This window comes from Leptinotarsa decemlineata, unplaced genomic scaffold, assembly GCF_025532065.1.
Source record: "Leptinotarsa decemlineata unplaced genomic scaffold, Ldec_3_MD MMD2_tig00000026_RagTag_RagTag, whole genome shotgun sequence".
Lineage (NCBI taxonomy): Eukaryota > Metazoa > Arthropoda > Insecta > Coleoptera > Chrysomelidae > Leptinotarsa > Leptinotarsa decemlineata.
The window spans coordinates 3,504,923-3,522,515 of record NW_027412539.1 but is presented as its reverse complement, the minus strand read 5'-3'; the positions used below and the strand labels follow the sequence as shown (position 1 = coordinate 3,522,515).

General features: G+C 36.2%; 1 protein-coding gene across 1 annotated transcript in view; it reads right to left on the bottom strand.

The window, feature by feature from the left end:
• Window positions 1-17,593, bottom strand: part of LOC111505412 (trace amine-associated receptor 9) — a 466,598-nt gene that overhangs the window by 423,765 nt on the left and 25,240 nt on the right. Inside the window, exon 3 of the mRNA XM_074171620.1 lies at window positions 15,719-15,844. Within this exon, the coding sequence (XP_074027721.1) occupies window positions 15,719-15,844 (126 nt within the window). The remainder of the gene's footprint in view (window positions 1-15,718; window positions 15,845-17,593) is intronic.

The following is a 17,593-nucleotide window of genomic DNA, read 5'->3' as shown; positions in this document are numbered from 1 at the left end:
ATTTATGTCTGAAGGAAGATTTGAATAAAATATAATCATTTCAAAGCATAGGTCCACCAAAACGAAATTTTTTACTTTGGAATCACCGCTTAAGCTATTCAATACAAACTCATAATACAAACTTTATGTGGAGACGTTGATTGCTTCTGATTGACCACTGTCTACTGTATACCACTGTAATAATTGAAATAAACTTTTCGCACAAAATTAGTACTGTTTTAGGTGTTTTGGATTGTTGTGATTGTTTTCTGATCGAAAGAAAAAGCCAATTATAAACATACTTTATAATTGGCATACATCGCTAATTTCAGAAGTGTAATTCTAAATACTTATTAAGGATAACACCCCTCATATTATGATTGGGAAACAAAGTCAGTGTGCAACGGAAAACAAAAACATACCCAAAAATGTACTACAGGCTCTTAAGTGACACATAAAGTGGTAAATACCTCTTAGTAGGTCAACCCTGATAATGGGTCTACATAATTACTTCGTCCCTGCTGTCTTTGTATTCCAACTCATCAACAGCGAGTAAGTATAAACCAATGAAGATGAAGCATTATTTATGAAGCTCATAATAACCTGACAAAGCTGCGAAATAATGTCACTGAACATAATTTACATTGGGATCGTTTTTCGATAATGTTTCATTTTTTACGATCTGATATAAATCAATATGCAATGCGACGTTACGTTCATTAGATTTCATTATCAGCTTGCTGTTTTTAAACACGGATCTCTTGTTTTTTTGATCAATTTTTGTAACCACTGTTATAACAAATTCAGCTATGTAATACAATACATGTATTTCTAGACGTTTTTCTCATTATCACTATATACAATTTTCGGTCATAGATATCTCATAAAGGAGAGAATCCATCTTTTTTGGGTCCAGAACTCAAAGCTATACATGAACTCTACATATCGGAAGAACATGCTATATACCAAGTGACAAACAGAAAAGAAAATGTCAAAATACTCAAAACCATCTATGTTGTTTACGATATCTCATTAAATGTCCATCGTTCCTTAAACACAAATTTGCTTTTGCAATGATATTTTAAAAGCATGTCACTCCGCCATATTGTTATTTTCAATTCGTCAATACGAATATGAGTTGATGATGATTTTTGAAAAATTGTTTGATTTTCTTGAGTATTTTGTCTAAAAATGATGATTATTTTTGTTATTTGGAAAATGGTAGGTTATTAAATTTGTGATTAGAGCTCTAAATAGATCATTATTTTCATTGGTTGTATTTTCTACATCAATGCTTCTACATCAGATAATAATTTTGGTATAGAAATATCATTTGTGTTAGATTCTATACTGAATTTTGATCCCAATGCTAATAGAGAGAAACCGTCATCTGGTATTTCTGAATTTGATAAGTTCTTCATCCAAATATCTTTGATTTTTATTAAATTCGATTTTTTTGATTTCAAATTATCTAATTTATTGATATTTTTTCTTTTAATTTTATTGAATAATTCATTGTAATGGAAAAATTGACTCTCTGTGTAATCTAACCAAATATTTCTAGAAAGATTATTTTCAACTTGTATTGATAGATCTTCAATAGACTTTTCTAGAAAATGCATATTATTATGTGTTAATTTAATTTCTGAATTCAACATCTTTTTTTTTTTAATTTGAATTGAAATTATTGACAGAGGACAGAGGATTATCGGAGAGGATAAGAAGAATTGGTTCCAAGTACAACATTAAAACCTGTTTCAGATCCGGTAACACTATCCGTAGCAGCCTCACGAAAACCAGGCCCCCAAACGCAGACTGCGATTCCAAGAATTGCATTTACCGGATACCCTGTGAGTGCGGAAAATCCTATATTGGTGAAACTAAGAGGCCATTGAATGTTCGCATTGCCGAGCACAAGAAGCACACACAGCGAGGAGAAACCAGCAAATCAGGAATAGCAGACCATGTTTGGACCCATCAACACAACATCGAGTGGTCCCAAGCTGAGATCTTGCACAGAGAGGAACATTGGTTCAGGAGAAAATTTAAGGAAGCCGCATACATGTTGTCCAACAACGTATTCAGCCAGGCCAGCGTAGATATAGGAAACATACGGAAACCCATCATCAAACGAAAAATGACCAACTCCCGCCAAAACGGTCATCTCTCACGGAATCAGTGAAGCGGAAAATGGAAAGTAGAGAAAGTGAAAGTATTTCAACGGCCTATAAAATAGTCATCTCTCGGAGGAATCAGTCCAGTCATCACCCGAAGACGATTGTAGATACCAACAATCGAAACGTCGTGAACTAACGTGACTTGGAATCTCTACACTTTTTATTTTTATTATTTTCTTTTTTCACTCCTTTAATTTTTATTTATTCAATTATTATATTTTTACTTGTAGGTTATTTCACTATCATTTCATTTCAGGTTTATTGTTGCTTAATATAATTGTTATTTTCCACTATTCTTTTTTAATTATCCTTTTTTACTTGTTTCAGGGATTTCAAATCATTTTATATAGTAGACAATGGAAGTCCGAACTAGTGAAATTCATGCAATACCTTATTCTGTCCGTTAGAGGATTATACTCCCACAAAGATTCAGCTTGGGGTATTTGAGTAGCTTCGAGAAATGGCCAAATATATCATTTATAATTCTGACAGTGACTGAATAATAAATATGTTTCATTTTATTGGTCAAATGTCCCGTCAAAAGAACTACTTTTTGACTAAAGTATATGCGAATAAGAGTGTTGTAGAACATTGAATCGACATACTGAAATTTTTTGATGAATCAGCTCCTACTTAAATAGGTGAATTGTGGAGGAGATATCAATCATATCTGATCATACTTTGGTCCAGTTCGTTCAAAATCAGATTTTCTTCTTGCTTTTCGAAATCTTGGATTGTTATTCTCGTCAAATGAAATCAATTTGGACACTTTTCGAGAACTGAAACATGGTTTCATGACTAACGCTCTCATTTGCTTGAAATCCAAATTGGCCAGAAGTATATTTACGCTAGATTATACAGGGTGTTCTCTATTAGCAACTCCGTTATTATTGATGCTACCAATTCGTTTGAACTAGTAGCATTTTCAATGGCCTTCTTGATGCCGAAAACAAAAAAAAATACAGTAGCGTTTCCAAAATATTTCTTGAAATGATATTTTGTAAATGGAATACCCTATATTTTATCATGCATTTCGACTCGTGATAATATTCTCAACAACAAAGCTCATATTACCTTTCATCCTAGAGTTGAAAATGAGCGACTTATGTGGAAATATTTCTTTCTCTCACTAGTACAAAAAGTTTCTTTGTTTTGGCGAATAGAGAGCTATAAAATATCAAATTGATATTCAAAAACGCCGCCTTATTTTTGAACACATATTTGGGTTCTTCTCTTAACACTACGTGTTGCTTTCAACACAATTCGGCCATCAATTCTTTTAATAATAGTTTCAATATAATATTTCAGTTCATCTACATTATTATGTTCCATTTTGTACACATCATTTCTCTGAAATCCTCAAAAATAAAAATCTTCAGGTATCGTGTCTGGTGAACGAAGGGGCCACTTAACAGAACCATTTGTAGCAATCTTCACAACATTCTTTTCACGCCACTGAAATTATGTGTTAGTGTACTATCCTGCTGAAAGTAGATCATCTGACGAGCCTCCAGATCAAGATCATCGAAAAACTCTTTCAACATCCTTGTTAATAAATTAATGTAACAGGCTCCGTTCAAAGAACTTTGGTGGAAAAGTGGACCGATATTTTGCCTCTGAATAGACCACACCATATATTAATACTAAATCGTCTTTGCGGCTTCTGGGGATGGACTAGAAATGGATTATGTCTACTTCAATAATAGAAATTCTTTCTTCTATACATCCCACAATTGGAAAAATCAGCCTCATCGCTCCATATATTTCTATAGATGTTTGCATCTTGTCTGCATTTATTCATAAACCACCGACAAAACCCCAATCGTCTGCCAGGGTCACTATGTTCTAGTGTTTGTACTGGTCCTAACTTATAAGGAGAAATCTTATTTTACCTCAGAATTTGTTGGATAATAGACGATGGAACCGCTATTTATCTAGATGAATCTCTGATATATAGAATTATTTGGATTCAGCTCATAGTAGGTTATAACGTCGATTTCTGTGTCTACGGATATTACAAAACGTTATCTAGTTCTTCTCTTCTCAAAAACTTTTTCATTGTTCCTGAATCGACGATTAAGTACAGCAAAAAACCCCGATTAGGTAATTCACGATCGAGGAACGAATTCCTGTTAGGGTTGAAGTGATTTTACGCTATTTTTGTGGCAAACCAAGTAGGATTCTAACATATCACATTTTTCTTGATGGAAAAACGGTATTTCGAAAAATATTCGAACAGTAGTTAACTTTTACAATAATTCATGACATTGTCATGATATACTTCAGAATATTTGACAGATAGTATTTCAACAAAGTTGCAAGGCCACTTGATCACTCATAATAATCATGTTTTATCGAATCGAACGCATTTTTTCCAACCGCCTTAATATGACGCTCCAGTATTCTGTTCCGACTTCAATGGTAGACATATTTTGATTCACAAAATAAATCTGTCTATTGTAATGGCTTTGAGATGAAAATTATTGTTCTGACAATTAATACCAAATAGCCCAGTAGTATCAAGCAGTACGACAAGACGATCACGGGTTTCACGAGTTCAAATCCCAACGTAATTTTTTCTTTGTCATTCGTATATGTACCAAAATCGGATGTTTGGACAATCATGAGGTTTCATTTGCCAAAATAAAGAAATGTTTTGTAAAAGTGAAATAAATAATTCCACATAAGTCGCTCACTTTCAACTTCAGGAAGAAAGTTGAAATGTGCTTGCTTTGTTATTGAACATATAATCATGAATCGAAATAGATATGAGCTGATGATGAAATATAGGGTGTTTCATGCAAAAAATATTTTTTTATGAAATATTTTGAAAACTCCACCGTAATTTATTTTGTTTTCAGCATCGAGAAGGCCATCAAAAATGCTACTTGATTGCCCAATTAACTGAATTCGTAGCATCAATTATAACGGAGTTGGCAATGGTGCCGACTAAATTTAGAACACCCTGTACAGTGCTTCAGGACTGTAGCTGGGAGGACCATAAGTAGGTCCACCTGTATCAAAAGAGTAGAAGAGTTTTGAAGAAGGATGTGTAGATGCGCAGTGTCATTTTCTGTTTCACTCAATATTGATGGTCCATAGCGAGTTATTATCGGCAAATCATTTGGAAGTATGCAATGAATATATTTCTGAATAGTAGTGGGAATATCCTTTATATTAGTGTCAAATACGCCTCTTTCTAGAAATTCTAAGACATGTGATTATCTGTCGATTATCCGAAAATTATGTAAGTATGATTTGAATATGGCTTACTTCATTTCATTTGGAGCTGAAGTGTTTCCAAAATAACGTTAGATACCGTTAATACTGCTGTTCTTATGACAGTACATACCTATTCTACAAGGTGTTGTTGTGGATTGAAAGGTGGATGTGAATTATGATGACACTGCGTCACTGACAAAATATTATTCCAGGTTTCACATGCGAATGAAAGCATGAATGTGTAGTCGGACTTATTTGAATGAATTTTGTGACTATATGTTATCCACCGCTGTTGACAACAATCTGTTTGATAAAATCGTTACAAGGTGGGTATTATCGAATTCATTATTGTCAAAAAACTACAGAAACAAGCCACTTCAAGAAACGATAATAAACGTCAGAGGACATTTTCATACTTTGGTGAACCCACCAACAATATCGCTCGGTTTCAGTTGAAAACAAAACGTGGGGGTGTGTTATAAAATATGTGTTAATATGAGCAATTTTTTTGAGAATAATCAAAAAAAACTTGATTGTCACTCAGATCAGTAGTACATACTTTCTTGACCAAAACTTTATATTGACCAAACGGGTTGAAAATTAGGGCACTGTTTTTTTCACTTGCCAGCACCATTGATTTCTTGCTAATCAATCATCCCAGTGCCAAAATTTTCATATTTCATATCCACAATATCGAATGGCTTGAAATTTCAAATATCAACGACGAACAAGGTCGCGAAGCAGAGGCTTTGCAATGAGCAGCGGACTTACTCAGACTCCTGACCGTGATGGAGAATATGCTAGTCTTCTGGATCTATATCTAACAACCAATTCAGTACACAGTCAGTACACATTCACCGTAAAGTCTCTACTGGGATCTTCTGACCACAAACCCATTTCAGTATGGAATAAATTACCGATAAATGTCTTGCAGATGTTTCTCGTTTATCAAACTGAAATCAATCGAATAGATCACCTACAGACCTGTCATCAGTGCAGGAAAGATCCATCGCAAAGATCAAAGTGTCTGGGACTCGATTATATTCAACACAGCTCAACTGCATGTATGAAACCTTTGTCTGAGAGAAATATTGTTAACTAGTAACAGCTTCATCTCGTGAACAAAGCCCCAAGCTGGAAAGAAACCTTCCATGTAGCAATACTCCCATGTAGCATTTCGAAATATTTATCTCCCTCAACTGCCTGATATGATTCAATATCCACTGTGGTATCACCCGGGAAAGTGTTTATTTTTGGCAGGCATTTACAGGAACCTACAGTGTAGGTAGTTGAAAGAGATGAACATTTCGAGATCTTATTCTAAATATTCCATATTCGGTGACTTCTATATCCCCAATATCGAATGGCTTAAAATTTCAAATATCAACGACGAACAAGGTCGCGAAGCTGAAGCTTTGCAATTAGCAGCGGACTTACTCAGATCATAAATGAGTCAATAAGGATTCCTGACCGTGATGGAGAATATCTATCTAATATCTGGATCTATATCTAACAACCAATTCAGAAATGTACACAGTCACCGTAAGGATTTTCTGACCGAAACATTTTGGGGAACAATCTAAGCAGCGCAAAGTTTGGCATTACAGATCTGCTGAGTGGGGTGATTTCCAAGACATTTCCGTAATTTTCCCTGGCTAGATATTTGTTCCAGCTCTGAAGATCCATCTATTTGTGCTTCTGAAGACACAGAAGTCATTCTATCATCCATGATTGCATATATTCCGTTTTCAATGAAACGAACCTTTAACGGCAAATTTTGGTTCAACAAAGATTGCGAGCAAGCTGTCGTCTTACCTACCGACTGTGGCGCAAAAATCCCAGTGCCGGAAACTAGACCAGGTTTGCTAATGCTCGCAACAGCTACAAATTCAAAAAAAATGAAATAAAACTTCACAATTTGAGAATTAGGGATAAACTGCTTGCCAATCCCAACGGGTCTAGATCCTTCTGATCGGTATCTGAAGCTGTTGATCAGAACATCACAAAATTCGAAATTCCACCACTAACACAAGCGGATGGTTCAATTGCGATAACAGCCATAGAAAAAGCAAATCTATTAGATGAATAATCTATGTCCCACTCTACAGTCGATTTTCTGGAAAAGTCACCACCTACTATTTCTAGACTAGAATCCACAATGCCGAAAATTACTTTTCGGTCAGGCGATATCAACAAGGCTTCTGGTCCTCATGAAGTTTCCGTCATCGTACTCAAAAAGTGCGCAAATGAACTCGCACCAGCATTTTGCCGACTTTTCAACCTGTGTTACGCGAAAGGGGTTTTTCCATCTTGTCGTAAAATTGCTCGCGTTCAGCCTATTTTTAAAACGGGCAGAAAATATCTTTTAAATAACTATAGACTAGTCACTTTGCTATCAGTGATATAAAAAATTATGGAGAAAGCCGTAAACCACAATATCCTTAAATATTTGAAAGACTTCAACATATTGAGCGATCATCATTATGGTTTTCAGATACAAAGATCAACAGGCAACATTCTATCGTATGACACCCATATTTGGAACAAAGCAATCGAGAAACATGGAGAGTCAAGAGCTGAAGCGCTTGATATTTCTAAGGTATTTGACCGTGTGTGGCATTATGGTTTGCTGGCCAAACTTAGAAGCTATGGCTCGTCAGATCATTTTTGTGTATGGGTTTTTAGCTACCTGAAAGAAAGTTTCCTGCAAGTGGTCATCGACTGATATCTCTTGAATACTTTTACGATGAACGCTGATGTTCCCCAGGGATCTATATTGTTTCCAACCCTATTTCTATTATATATCAACGACTTATTGGGAAAAAACAAGAATACAATATATTGCTTTGCTGAAGAAAGCATACTTGTTCGTCATTCCATTTGGATTCCAGGACATCGGCAGCGGATGCACATCTTCATCGGCAGCAGAAGGTTGCACATCCTAATGAGGATTCAGAAATAATTTAGAATTGGGCTGAAAGTAACCAGGTTTGATTCAATGTCACAAAAACCCATGCATCAGTTTTCTCCAAAATGATAAATGTCTACGAACCGGAAATATCAATGTCAGGTCAGAAAATTACACTTTCTGCTCCGATAAGTTTGTTGGGGGTTGAAATGGACACCAATATGTCGTGGCACAATCATGTCGCTGTAATTGCAAAAGACGCTACTCAAAAGCTTGGCACACTTTTCCGAACCAGAAAACTGTACACACCTTAGAAAATGTTGATGCTTCATAAAGATCAGATCAGACCTTCTTTGGAGTATTGTTCTCAGGTATGGTGCTTCGCCCCTAAGCATATCCTGAAGCTGCTGGATTCCACCCAGAAAAGAGCCATCCGCCTGATTGAAGACGCGAACACCACTTGTAACCTTGATAGTCTAGAACATCGAAGATAGGTTGAAGATTTGTCTCTCTTCTATAAATACTTTCACGAGTAGTGTTCAATCACATTTGATTTCATCAAGAGCGGTACATATCAGAAATACAAGACGGACTGTATCTGCTCATCGTTTCAACCCATTAACGCCCACCATATGATTTATCATACACAAAACACATGTGCATTTGAGGTTAAGTAAACATTGTCATATAGTGCATTCTGCACCAGTTCTTGTCAGAGCCTGTTTTTGAAGGTTTATTTCATTTATATTCAAAGCCTGTTGAGCGAGATTTGTGAAATTTGGGTTTTACAGTTGCTTTTGTGATAGTTTTTACTGACTGTGTTTTAAAATGCCATTGAGGTAAGTTCTTTTCGGTGGAATTCTTGCAAATTATGTCCTAGCTATACACTGCTCCTTAAGAGCAGTGGGACAACTCGGTAAAATTATTCCTTTTTTTTCAATTCTTAGTCACTGTATGATATATCATACGTTGGGCGTTGGTGACTAGTTTTTCCTTTTTTACAGAAAACAATTTCATAACCCAGAAGATCCTCGAGATGCAGAAGAGTTGCTAAATTATCTTGAACAATTAAGTTCTGATGACGAAGACTATGAGGAAGTGCAACATGCTCAGAAATTGGAGCTAATTCTTCTTCCTCCCAACAATGCTGCCGATAGTGACAAAGACGATGCTCCGAGCGACGAAGAAGATGTAGGTACCATCCGAAGCATTGGAAAGGGAGTGCTCAGAGAACCTATGGAGGTTTTTAGCGTTGATGATGAGAATGTGAAGACACAACTAAATTTACTGCCACAAAAACATGTTAGTGATACCGACCTTGAAACATCCGACAGTGAATCTTCGGAAGATAATAAACCGCTAGCCATTTTATTCGCTAAGGAGTTGAAAGAGAAAGAAATCAAAAGAAACATCAAAAAACGTCAGTGGAATACAGTCAACTTGAAAACAAGAAATGAAAAATCAAAATTACCCGTTACACCAGAACCAAGCTTTGTTCAAACAATTAGAGATGAAAATTTGCAACCAATCGATATTTTCAAAATTTTTTATGATGAAGAATTCATGAAATTCATTTGCGATGAAAGTGAAAAGTATGTAGCCTTCAAAGGTGATCATGAATTTAGATTATCTTCTGATGAGTTATACAAGTACTTTGCAATTCTGTTCTTATCCGGGTATTGTAAAGTGCCAAATAGAAGGCTTTACTGGGACACAACCAGATACATTCAATCATTTGGTCAGTAATAGTATGTCTAGAAATAGATTTGAGCTCATCCATCGATATCTTCACTTCAACGATAATAATAAAATTGATCAGAAGAACAAAATATATAAAATTCAGCCATTAGTTGATCATGTAAATAGAGTTTCCCAGAATATGTTCCAGCCCTTAGGTTCAAACTTTTCGGTTGATGAGGCAATGGAGCCATACTATGGCCATCACAGCATGAAGCAATTCATCAAGGGCAAGCCGATAAGATATGGCTGCAAATTCTGGTGCCTAACAACTTCTGAAGGATATCTCTTGAAATTCAATCCTTATTGTGGGGCTGGAGAAAAGCTTCAGGGCAAAACCTTGGGATCTAGTGTCTGCGAGAATCTATGTTTGAACTACCTTCCAGAGCAAAGTACTATATACATTGATAATTATTTCACTTCTTTGCCATTATTACATACTTTCAGAGGATATAACTTGAATTGTATTGGAACAATCAGATCAGACAGGATAGAAAAGGCACCACTCAGAGACCTCAAAAAAGAAAAGCGAGGATCAACACATGCTATTACCGATACAGCGAACAACATAACACTTATACGTTGGAATGACAATAACCAGGTAACAATCACAACGAACATTGTGGATGCAGAAACGTGTCTATCAAAAGGGGCCTGCAATCGTTGGTCTCAAAAGGAAAGAGCTCCAGTGCAAGTGGAACAGCCATCATTGATAAATTCATACAACCATGGCATGGGTGGGGAGGCTATTTTTGATGGTCAACGAGGACTATATCGAATAAGAATAAGATCCAGAAAATGGTACTGGCCTCACATTAGATTTTGTTTGAATGGCTCCATTGTATATATGTGGATGCTCTACAGATATGTGGACAGAAAAATATCTCTTCTGCAGTTTATACGACGCGTTGTACTTGCCATCCTTACGGGTCCTGAATATCGTCATGGGCCAAAACCAAAAACTCCAAAAGCTGTTTTGAATGAAGTGAGATATGACAGAATAGAGCATATCGTTGATAAGATTGAAACGCAACGTCGTTGTGGTTTTTGCGGCAAATGTGCAAAATTCATCTGTATCAAATGTAATATTGCTCTACATCCTGCCCAATGCTTCAGAAATTATCATGCCAAGTGAATTTTCTACATTCAGCCTTGTTTTTCTTTGTATAAGAAATATTCTTCATATGATTTTGAATAAAGAATAATTCCTGTTTTTTCTTCATAAGTAGTACTCATCACTTCCCAACGTATGATATATCATACTTAAAAAAAAACACTTCCTCGATGAGACAATGAAAGATATATGTTGCAACCAGATTTTTATACTTTAAACAGTAATAACTAACGATTTTTTTGAATATTTGAGAAAAAAAATTAGCTGGGCTTTAATGGGTTAAGGTTCAACTCAGTATAACTCCAACTTCAGTGCGCAAGAACTCTTTCACTTGGGGAACTGCATTCATGTGGAATCAACGAATTCAACTTCAGCCATTCAAATCCAATGTGAATCGCTACTTACATACAGGCATCATTCTCAGAGGGCTCTGAGTACTGTAGTGCTTGTATTTTGCTCTAAAAAAAGTAGTTTCTTGAATGTGAAGACCAGTTTCACATTTACAAACATCTTCTGATGTAAGTGACAACTGTGACGTGTTATATTGGAAAGAGAATGATTTGAGACTCAATCTGTTGAAGTGCTTGAAAATCAATGAATTCAAAAGTATTCTAGACTACTTTTTGATCAGATGTACCCACAGGATATGTGTCAATGCCTGTGAATTCATTATACTCCGTTGTTGATGCGAACGAAATCATCTTCAAAGGCTATTGTTTTGAAAGGAATCACGTAACTAATTCAATAGATGTAGCCGATGCTACATGGTTGGTGATCATGATGAAAAATGAGAATTGAAACTTTCTATTTTTTCATACCACTTGTATTTGTAACTACCTTTACTGCAGTTTCGTCATCATACATCCTCATACATATACCTATACAACCACTGCCGCTAATAACAGAAGGTACTTAATGACTTTTTTGTCTGTATTTTGTTCATCTGTGACAATGTGGGTACGGTAATTTGTTTATCTGTGACAATGTGGGTACGCTAATTTGAAAATCGGCGAGCAGACCAGGTCAATTTGGTTATTCAGTAGGTTACATCCGCAATGCTTATGTTCATGAATTCCAACGATTTCAAATAATTGAGTTTCCAATCCTTGCCTGCATTATAGCCGTACCCCCGTACGAACACAAGTAATAATTCAAAATCGTGGAACTAACTGAATCAATCCAGAAATTTAACAGTAGCCAGACGTCTTGAATTTGTCCTTCCAATGAAATTCGCTCATGTACACATATGCTTGTGGTTAGTGAGTTGAGAGTGGTTGACAGTTTGACACTGATGTATACCAACAGAGCACTTAGCAGAAATACGGCCAACACGAAAAGGACGAAGCAGGTCGGCAATGTGGGATGTGGGGTTATAAGTATTGGCTACACACGCGATCGCTCGCGTTTTACGTCCGAAACTATTTTCAACTCCATTAAAATGCCAAACATTTCATTGGATGCCATTAGGCATTGAATGAATCTGTTTCGACAACGAAAACTGCCGATGACACCGATTGATTGGGGTTCTTTAAAACAGTGTTTCCAACAAAAGTAGAGGATAAGTTATATGAAATCGTTGAGTGAAACGTTTCTACACTCTTCAACAAGAGAGAAATTGTTTGATTTAATTAATAGGGTCGGGTTACAAATCAGAGATTGTCGGTTCAGTATAAAAATATAATAAATTCTTCCGTCCACGAGGACAGCAATAGCTTTGATAAAATGAACTAATAAAACTTAAACGGTACACTGACGAACAAGGAATCAATTCATAAAAGTCTGGGCCCAATATATTCGATTATCACTCACCGTTGTCCGGTCCCACGATGGAGCTGTCACAAGGTTGAAAATTGAGACAGCAGCCAACACCTTTCAGGTAGAAATCCGTCTAAATCTACTACACGTAGAGGAACGAATAATCAGCTAACACAAAATTAACGTTCAACAATCAATTGGTGGGTATAAAACCTGGATATGCAAACATTCAGTTGTCGGAACTTTTTTTATTTCAAATTCTCTTCGAGCATCAACCACTCTTCAGTTCGTCGCTCTCCCGACTGACTTTATTGTCTCTTCCCTTTCCTCCCGCCACCTCTGCGAAATATTCTCGTGGTGACAATGTAAAATTTGGGTTTCTTTTTCTTGGACTCTGTGAAGTACTAACTTCACATCAAATTTTTTTCTTGGATTAGTAGGCTATGTCCGAAAGAAAACATGAATTCGGCCTTTTGCACGAAGAAAAGGTCTTAAGTAGATTTTTCTTAGAATTTTGAGAGTTCGCAGCTTTTGTTTTTCTTTTCTAGGAGGTTAGGAAGTTGGAGTTTTGAAATAAAACTCGACTTCGTAAATAAAATATTACATTGAATAATGAAAAAATAAAAACAGAGGAACAACAAAACAACAGCAAAAATGTAATAATAAGAATCGGTGGATGATAAACAAACCGAAGGAAAACAAACTAAATTTCTGGTATGCAAGACACTAAACAACTAAAAAAACTAAAAAACTAAACCGTGTACTGAAGGTACTACTAGTTTTTACGTCCTAACGTCAACATCTATTTTTGCATGCCTTCGCCGACTATGCTATCGTATACGGAGAGTGATTGTAATACTCAGCTCGACCAGCCTATGACATTTTAATACTGGCTTGAAACTTTAAAAGAATCAAAACACACGAAAAACATTTGCTACACTCTGTATACTACTTTTTGGCTAACTCCTTCCCAAAATTCATACAAATGTTATTCAGACAAGTACATAAAATCTCACCAACGACTATTTTCCAAATTTTTCCTCGGCTAATCCAAAGGTTTCGATCTCGAGTGGACGTAGTAATCCGTTATTCAATGCCATGGAAAAACTTCACTTCACGCACTCGCTTTACCGGCCACGGTAGACAAAATTATTATTCCGAAATTTCACTATAAATCCGCCAGATATACGCTCATACGCTCAGATTAACACTTCTTCATTTCCCTAATAAACCCCTATAAATCGCGCTATTTCTCAAATCTTTGAAACATTACTTATTATCGCTCAAATAAGACACTCGACCGCGCGTTCTTTCCGCTTTATCCCCTCGCTCCCCTACTCTTAAAGACCTCCGTCCACGACTTTTCTTTTCCCACTGCCTCTCTCGTCGGCCACTTTTTCAAGATTCGTTTCCCTGTTCCAAAATCTTCGTCACCTCCCTCGACCAATTCCGGGAGGCTCTCTTTCTCTCGGGGTCAACTTCAATTAGTCGAGATCATGATTAATTAACCCATAACCCCGCCTTTTTTTTAATGGACGCTAAGCTCGGTTTCAAGTCTCAGAATTCCGACTTCCCACGAAATTGTTCCACTCTACAAGTCTTTATGACCTAAGCTGTTTATCTTATCCAAGATTTCCGTCCAGCGGTCCCGTATTTGAAATAATAATATATGACCCACAAGTGTTCTTACATAAACATTTTCTCCTTCTCGCTAGTTAGCCGATAAATTTTCAACTGTTATTTCCTTCATGACTGAAATAGATTTATTTGTTAATTTTTTTCTTAAAGCGATATTTTTTTTTTCGAAAGTCGCCGATGAAATTTGTGGATTTCATGCAGATGATTCTACGTTTTAAAATACTGACATTGCTAGGTATTACATCAACAAACACTGCGCGAAACAACTGTTACTTAACTAGACAGGGGCGGCGTTCTACATTACCCCCCTGTTGATTTTGGTACTAGAAAGAACGCAAGGGTGGTGCATAGCATTTCAAGTTATAAACATTATGCACACCTACAGAAGATCCATCCTCATCATTCATCAACTCATATGAGTTGGGCCCCTTTTTCGACGTCACGGTACACGGTCCCTTATACAGAAGGAAAAATTCCTTTTTTACCTTGCATTCAGCATCAGATTGAGGGTGGGTACGAACCAACACCTTATCCCCAACATCGAATTCGATTAACCTTTTTCCCTTGTCGTGTCGAATTTTTCGCTTTTGAGCTTTTGTAACTAAACGCTCGTGGGCCAGAAACATCATTTGATCTTTACTTACGTCAGGAAAATTCGGTACAGGACTGGGAACATCTTTAAGAAAAGGGATCATTCTCACGGTTCCAAAATGGAGTTGATTAGGACTGTATCCTGTACTATCGTGGAGAACGTTATTTAAATATATCTCCACTTCACCTATAGCATTCACCCACCTTGTCAATTACCATTTCTGGGTATTTTGGTCATTTATAATAATGATGGTCTCATACGTGAAAGTTGTTATACACCCTTACACTTTATGGAGAAACTGTTCCGTCAGACATTTTTAGAAGGTGGATCCATTATTACCACCATGCATTTTTAATATTCGCTCCAAGTTCAACTACAACATTTCGGAGCATACACATACTTTACTGAGATGAAAAACCAAATAATTTAAGTTCTTAATTAATCAATATTATTAATATTTGTAAATATGACACAAAAAATATTCCAATTTTTTTTATTTTTTTATCTGGAGCAGAATAATTTTCAGACTATTTGTTGTTATCTAACCACTCAGAACAACACCGATTGAGAAACTATTAACTTTTCAATCAACTTACCTGTATCTGACAGACAAGCTCCCCGTACGGCCAGCAATGTCGTAAGGAGGGGACGATAGCGAAAGGAGTCACAAATAATCCCATAGCGAAGTCGTTACTCGCCAGCGACGTTAAAAGATAGCGGGGCTGAAACAGAACAGAACGAATTGCCTTACCCCTGTTTTGCGGTTAATTTAAGGGCGGTAGGTTGGCTGATTACATTTGTATATTTGTGTCATGATTTTTACTTTCAGTCGTTCCACTGTAGTGGCGATGAAAGGGGACGGATTGATGAAAAAAGGCGATGTTTTATGATCATTTATGGCTGAAAATGTAACAGTTTTTACCGGGTTAATATTCTTTATTGAGTGAAAAATGTGATTGGTCACGACTGAGGGAAAAAATATCAGAATAAACAAATGAAAAAACAGAATAAAAATATTCAATGAACAAATTAGAGTGGAAAACATAGATTTATCTATATGTACGAGAGTGGTCTGTAAAGTTCTCGACTTCAACATGAAGAGAGAAGCATTCGTAAATGAAAGCTGGTGAGTTTCGTTGTTCATCTGTTGACAGATATTCATCAAAGTTTCAGCCATTTTGGATTTAACAGTTGTATGAGTGAGTTGATAATGATAAGCATAATGATTAGAATTAGAATATTATTCATTCATTCATCACTGAAGAATTTACATATATATACAAGAGAATACATAAATACATGCAAAAACTTATCGGACTAGTCACTAGGCAATAAAGAAAATTCAGAAATATACAATTTAAAATATAAAAAAATATACATACAATTAGATTAAAACTCTCTACAATATGGCATCTGAAAGCTCTTCAATGTATGAGAAATACACATATGATTGGATTGAAATTATCCACGATGTAGCGTCTGTAAACTCTTCAATGGAGAAAAAGGTTTAATTTATTAGATAATGAGTCAGATTATCCTTCAACATATTTGCACTCGCTGAGTTCAAGTGCGGGAATATATTTATAAGTCGGTTATAACACCTGATTTCTCGGTATATATGAGAATCCTAACCAATGCTCCATCTTAAGAATGGCTGGTGGATGATCTCACTATTCCTCGTATTATATTTGTATAAATCACATCTTTTACTCAGGTTATTTTCTTCTTTTTTGACATTGATGATGATCAGAATGATGTAAAGTGAAGGGACTGTTAAAATTGAGAGTTGTTTGAATATGTTTCTACAAGAGGTTCCACGAGCTACACCAGCCATACATCTAATTATTTTCTTTTGCATGATGAAGACTTTATTCATATGTACTGAATTTTCCCATAAGATCATTCCAGTGTTAGCTTTCATCGAGTGAAGGTCGTGCTAAAGTGATGGTGATAGTGCAAAGTGTGTGTACCTGAACCCATAGGATAATCTCAAATTGTCTACCGGCGTGAAGAGTCCCTCATTAATTTAATCACACTCTTCCGATAGAGGCAACAGAGCCTAATCCAAAAGACGAAGGTGAAGCTAAGTGCCAGAGGTAGCACCTGGAGGTGCTGCTAATATTAGAACCGACCAACAACTTTGGAAACTACATAAAGTCGTGTATACTTCTTTTTAAACAATGGCGAGACAAACTCGCCAAACTAAACGTAACCAAATTCCTTTTAAAAATCTCTCCCCTTCCTTTTCCGGCTCGTCTCCCGAGCATGAACCTGCTGAGACCCCCCCTCTAACATTCACGTTCGTTCAGCTGCCAAATCTAACAAACATCTTCAACATCAGAGAAATCCCCGATGACTTAGCTAGTCAAAGGGCATTATTCAATCTTCTGAACTCCAATGAATTCCTCCGTGGCCAGATGACGGAGCTCAAGGTTAATTTCAACCGAACAGCCTTATTAAAAACTTCAAAC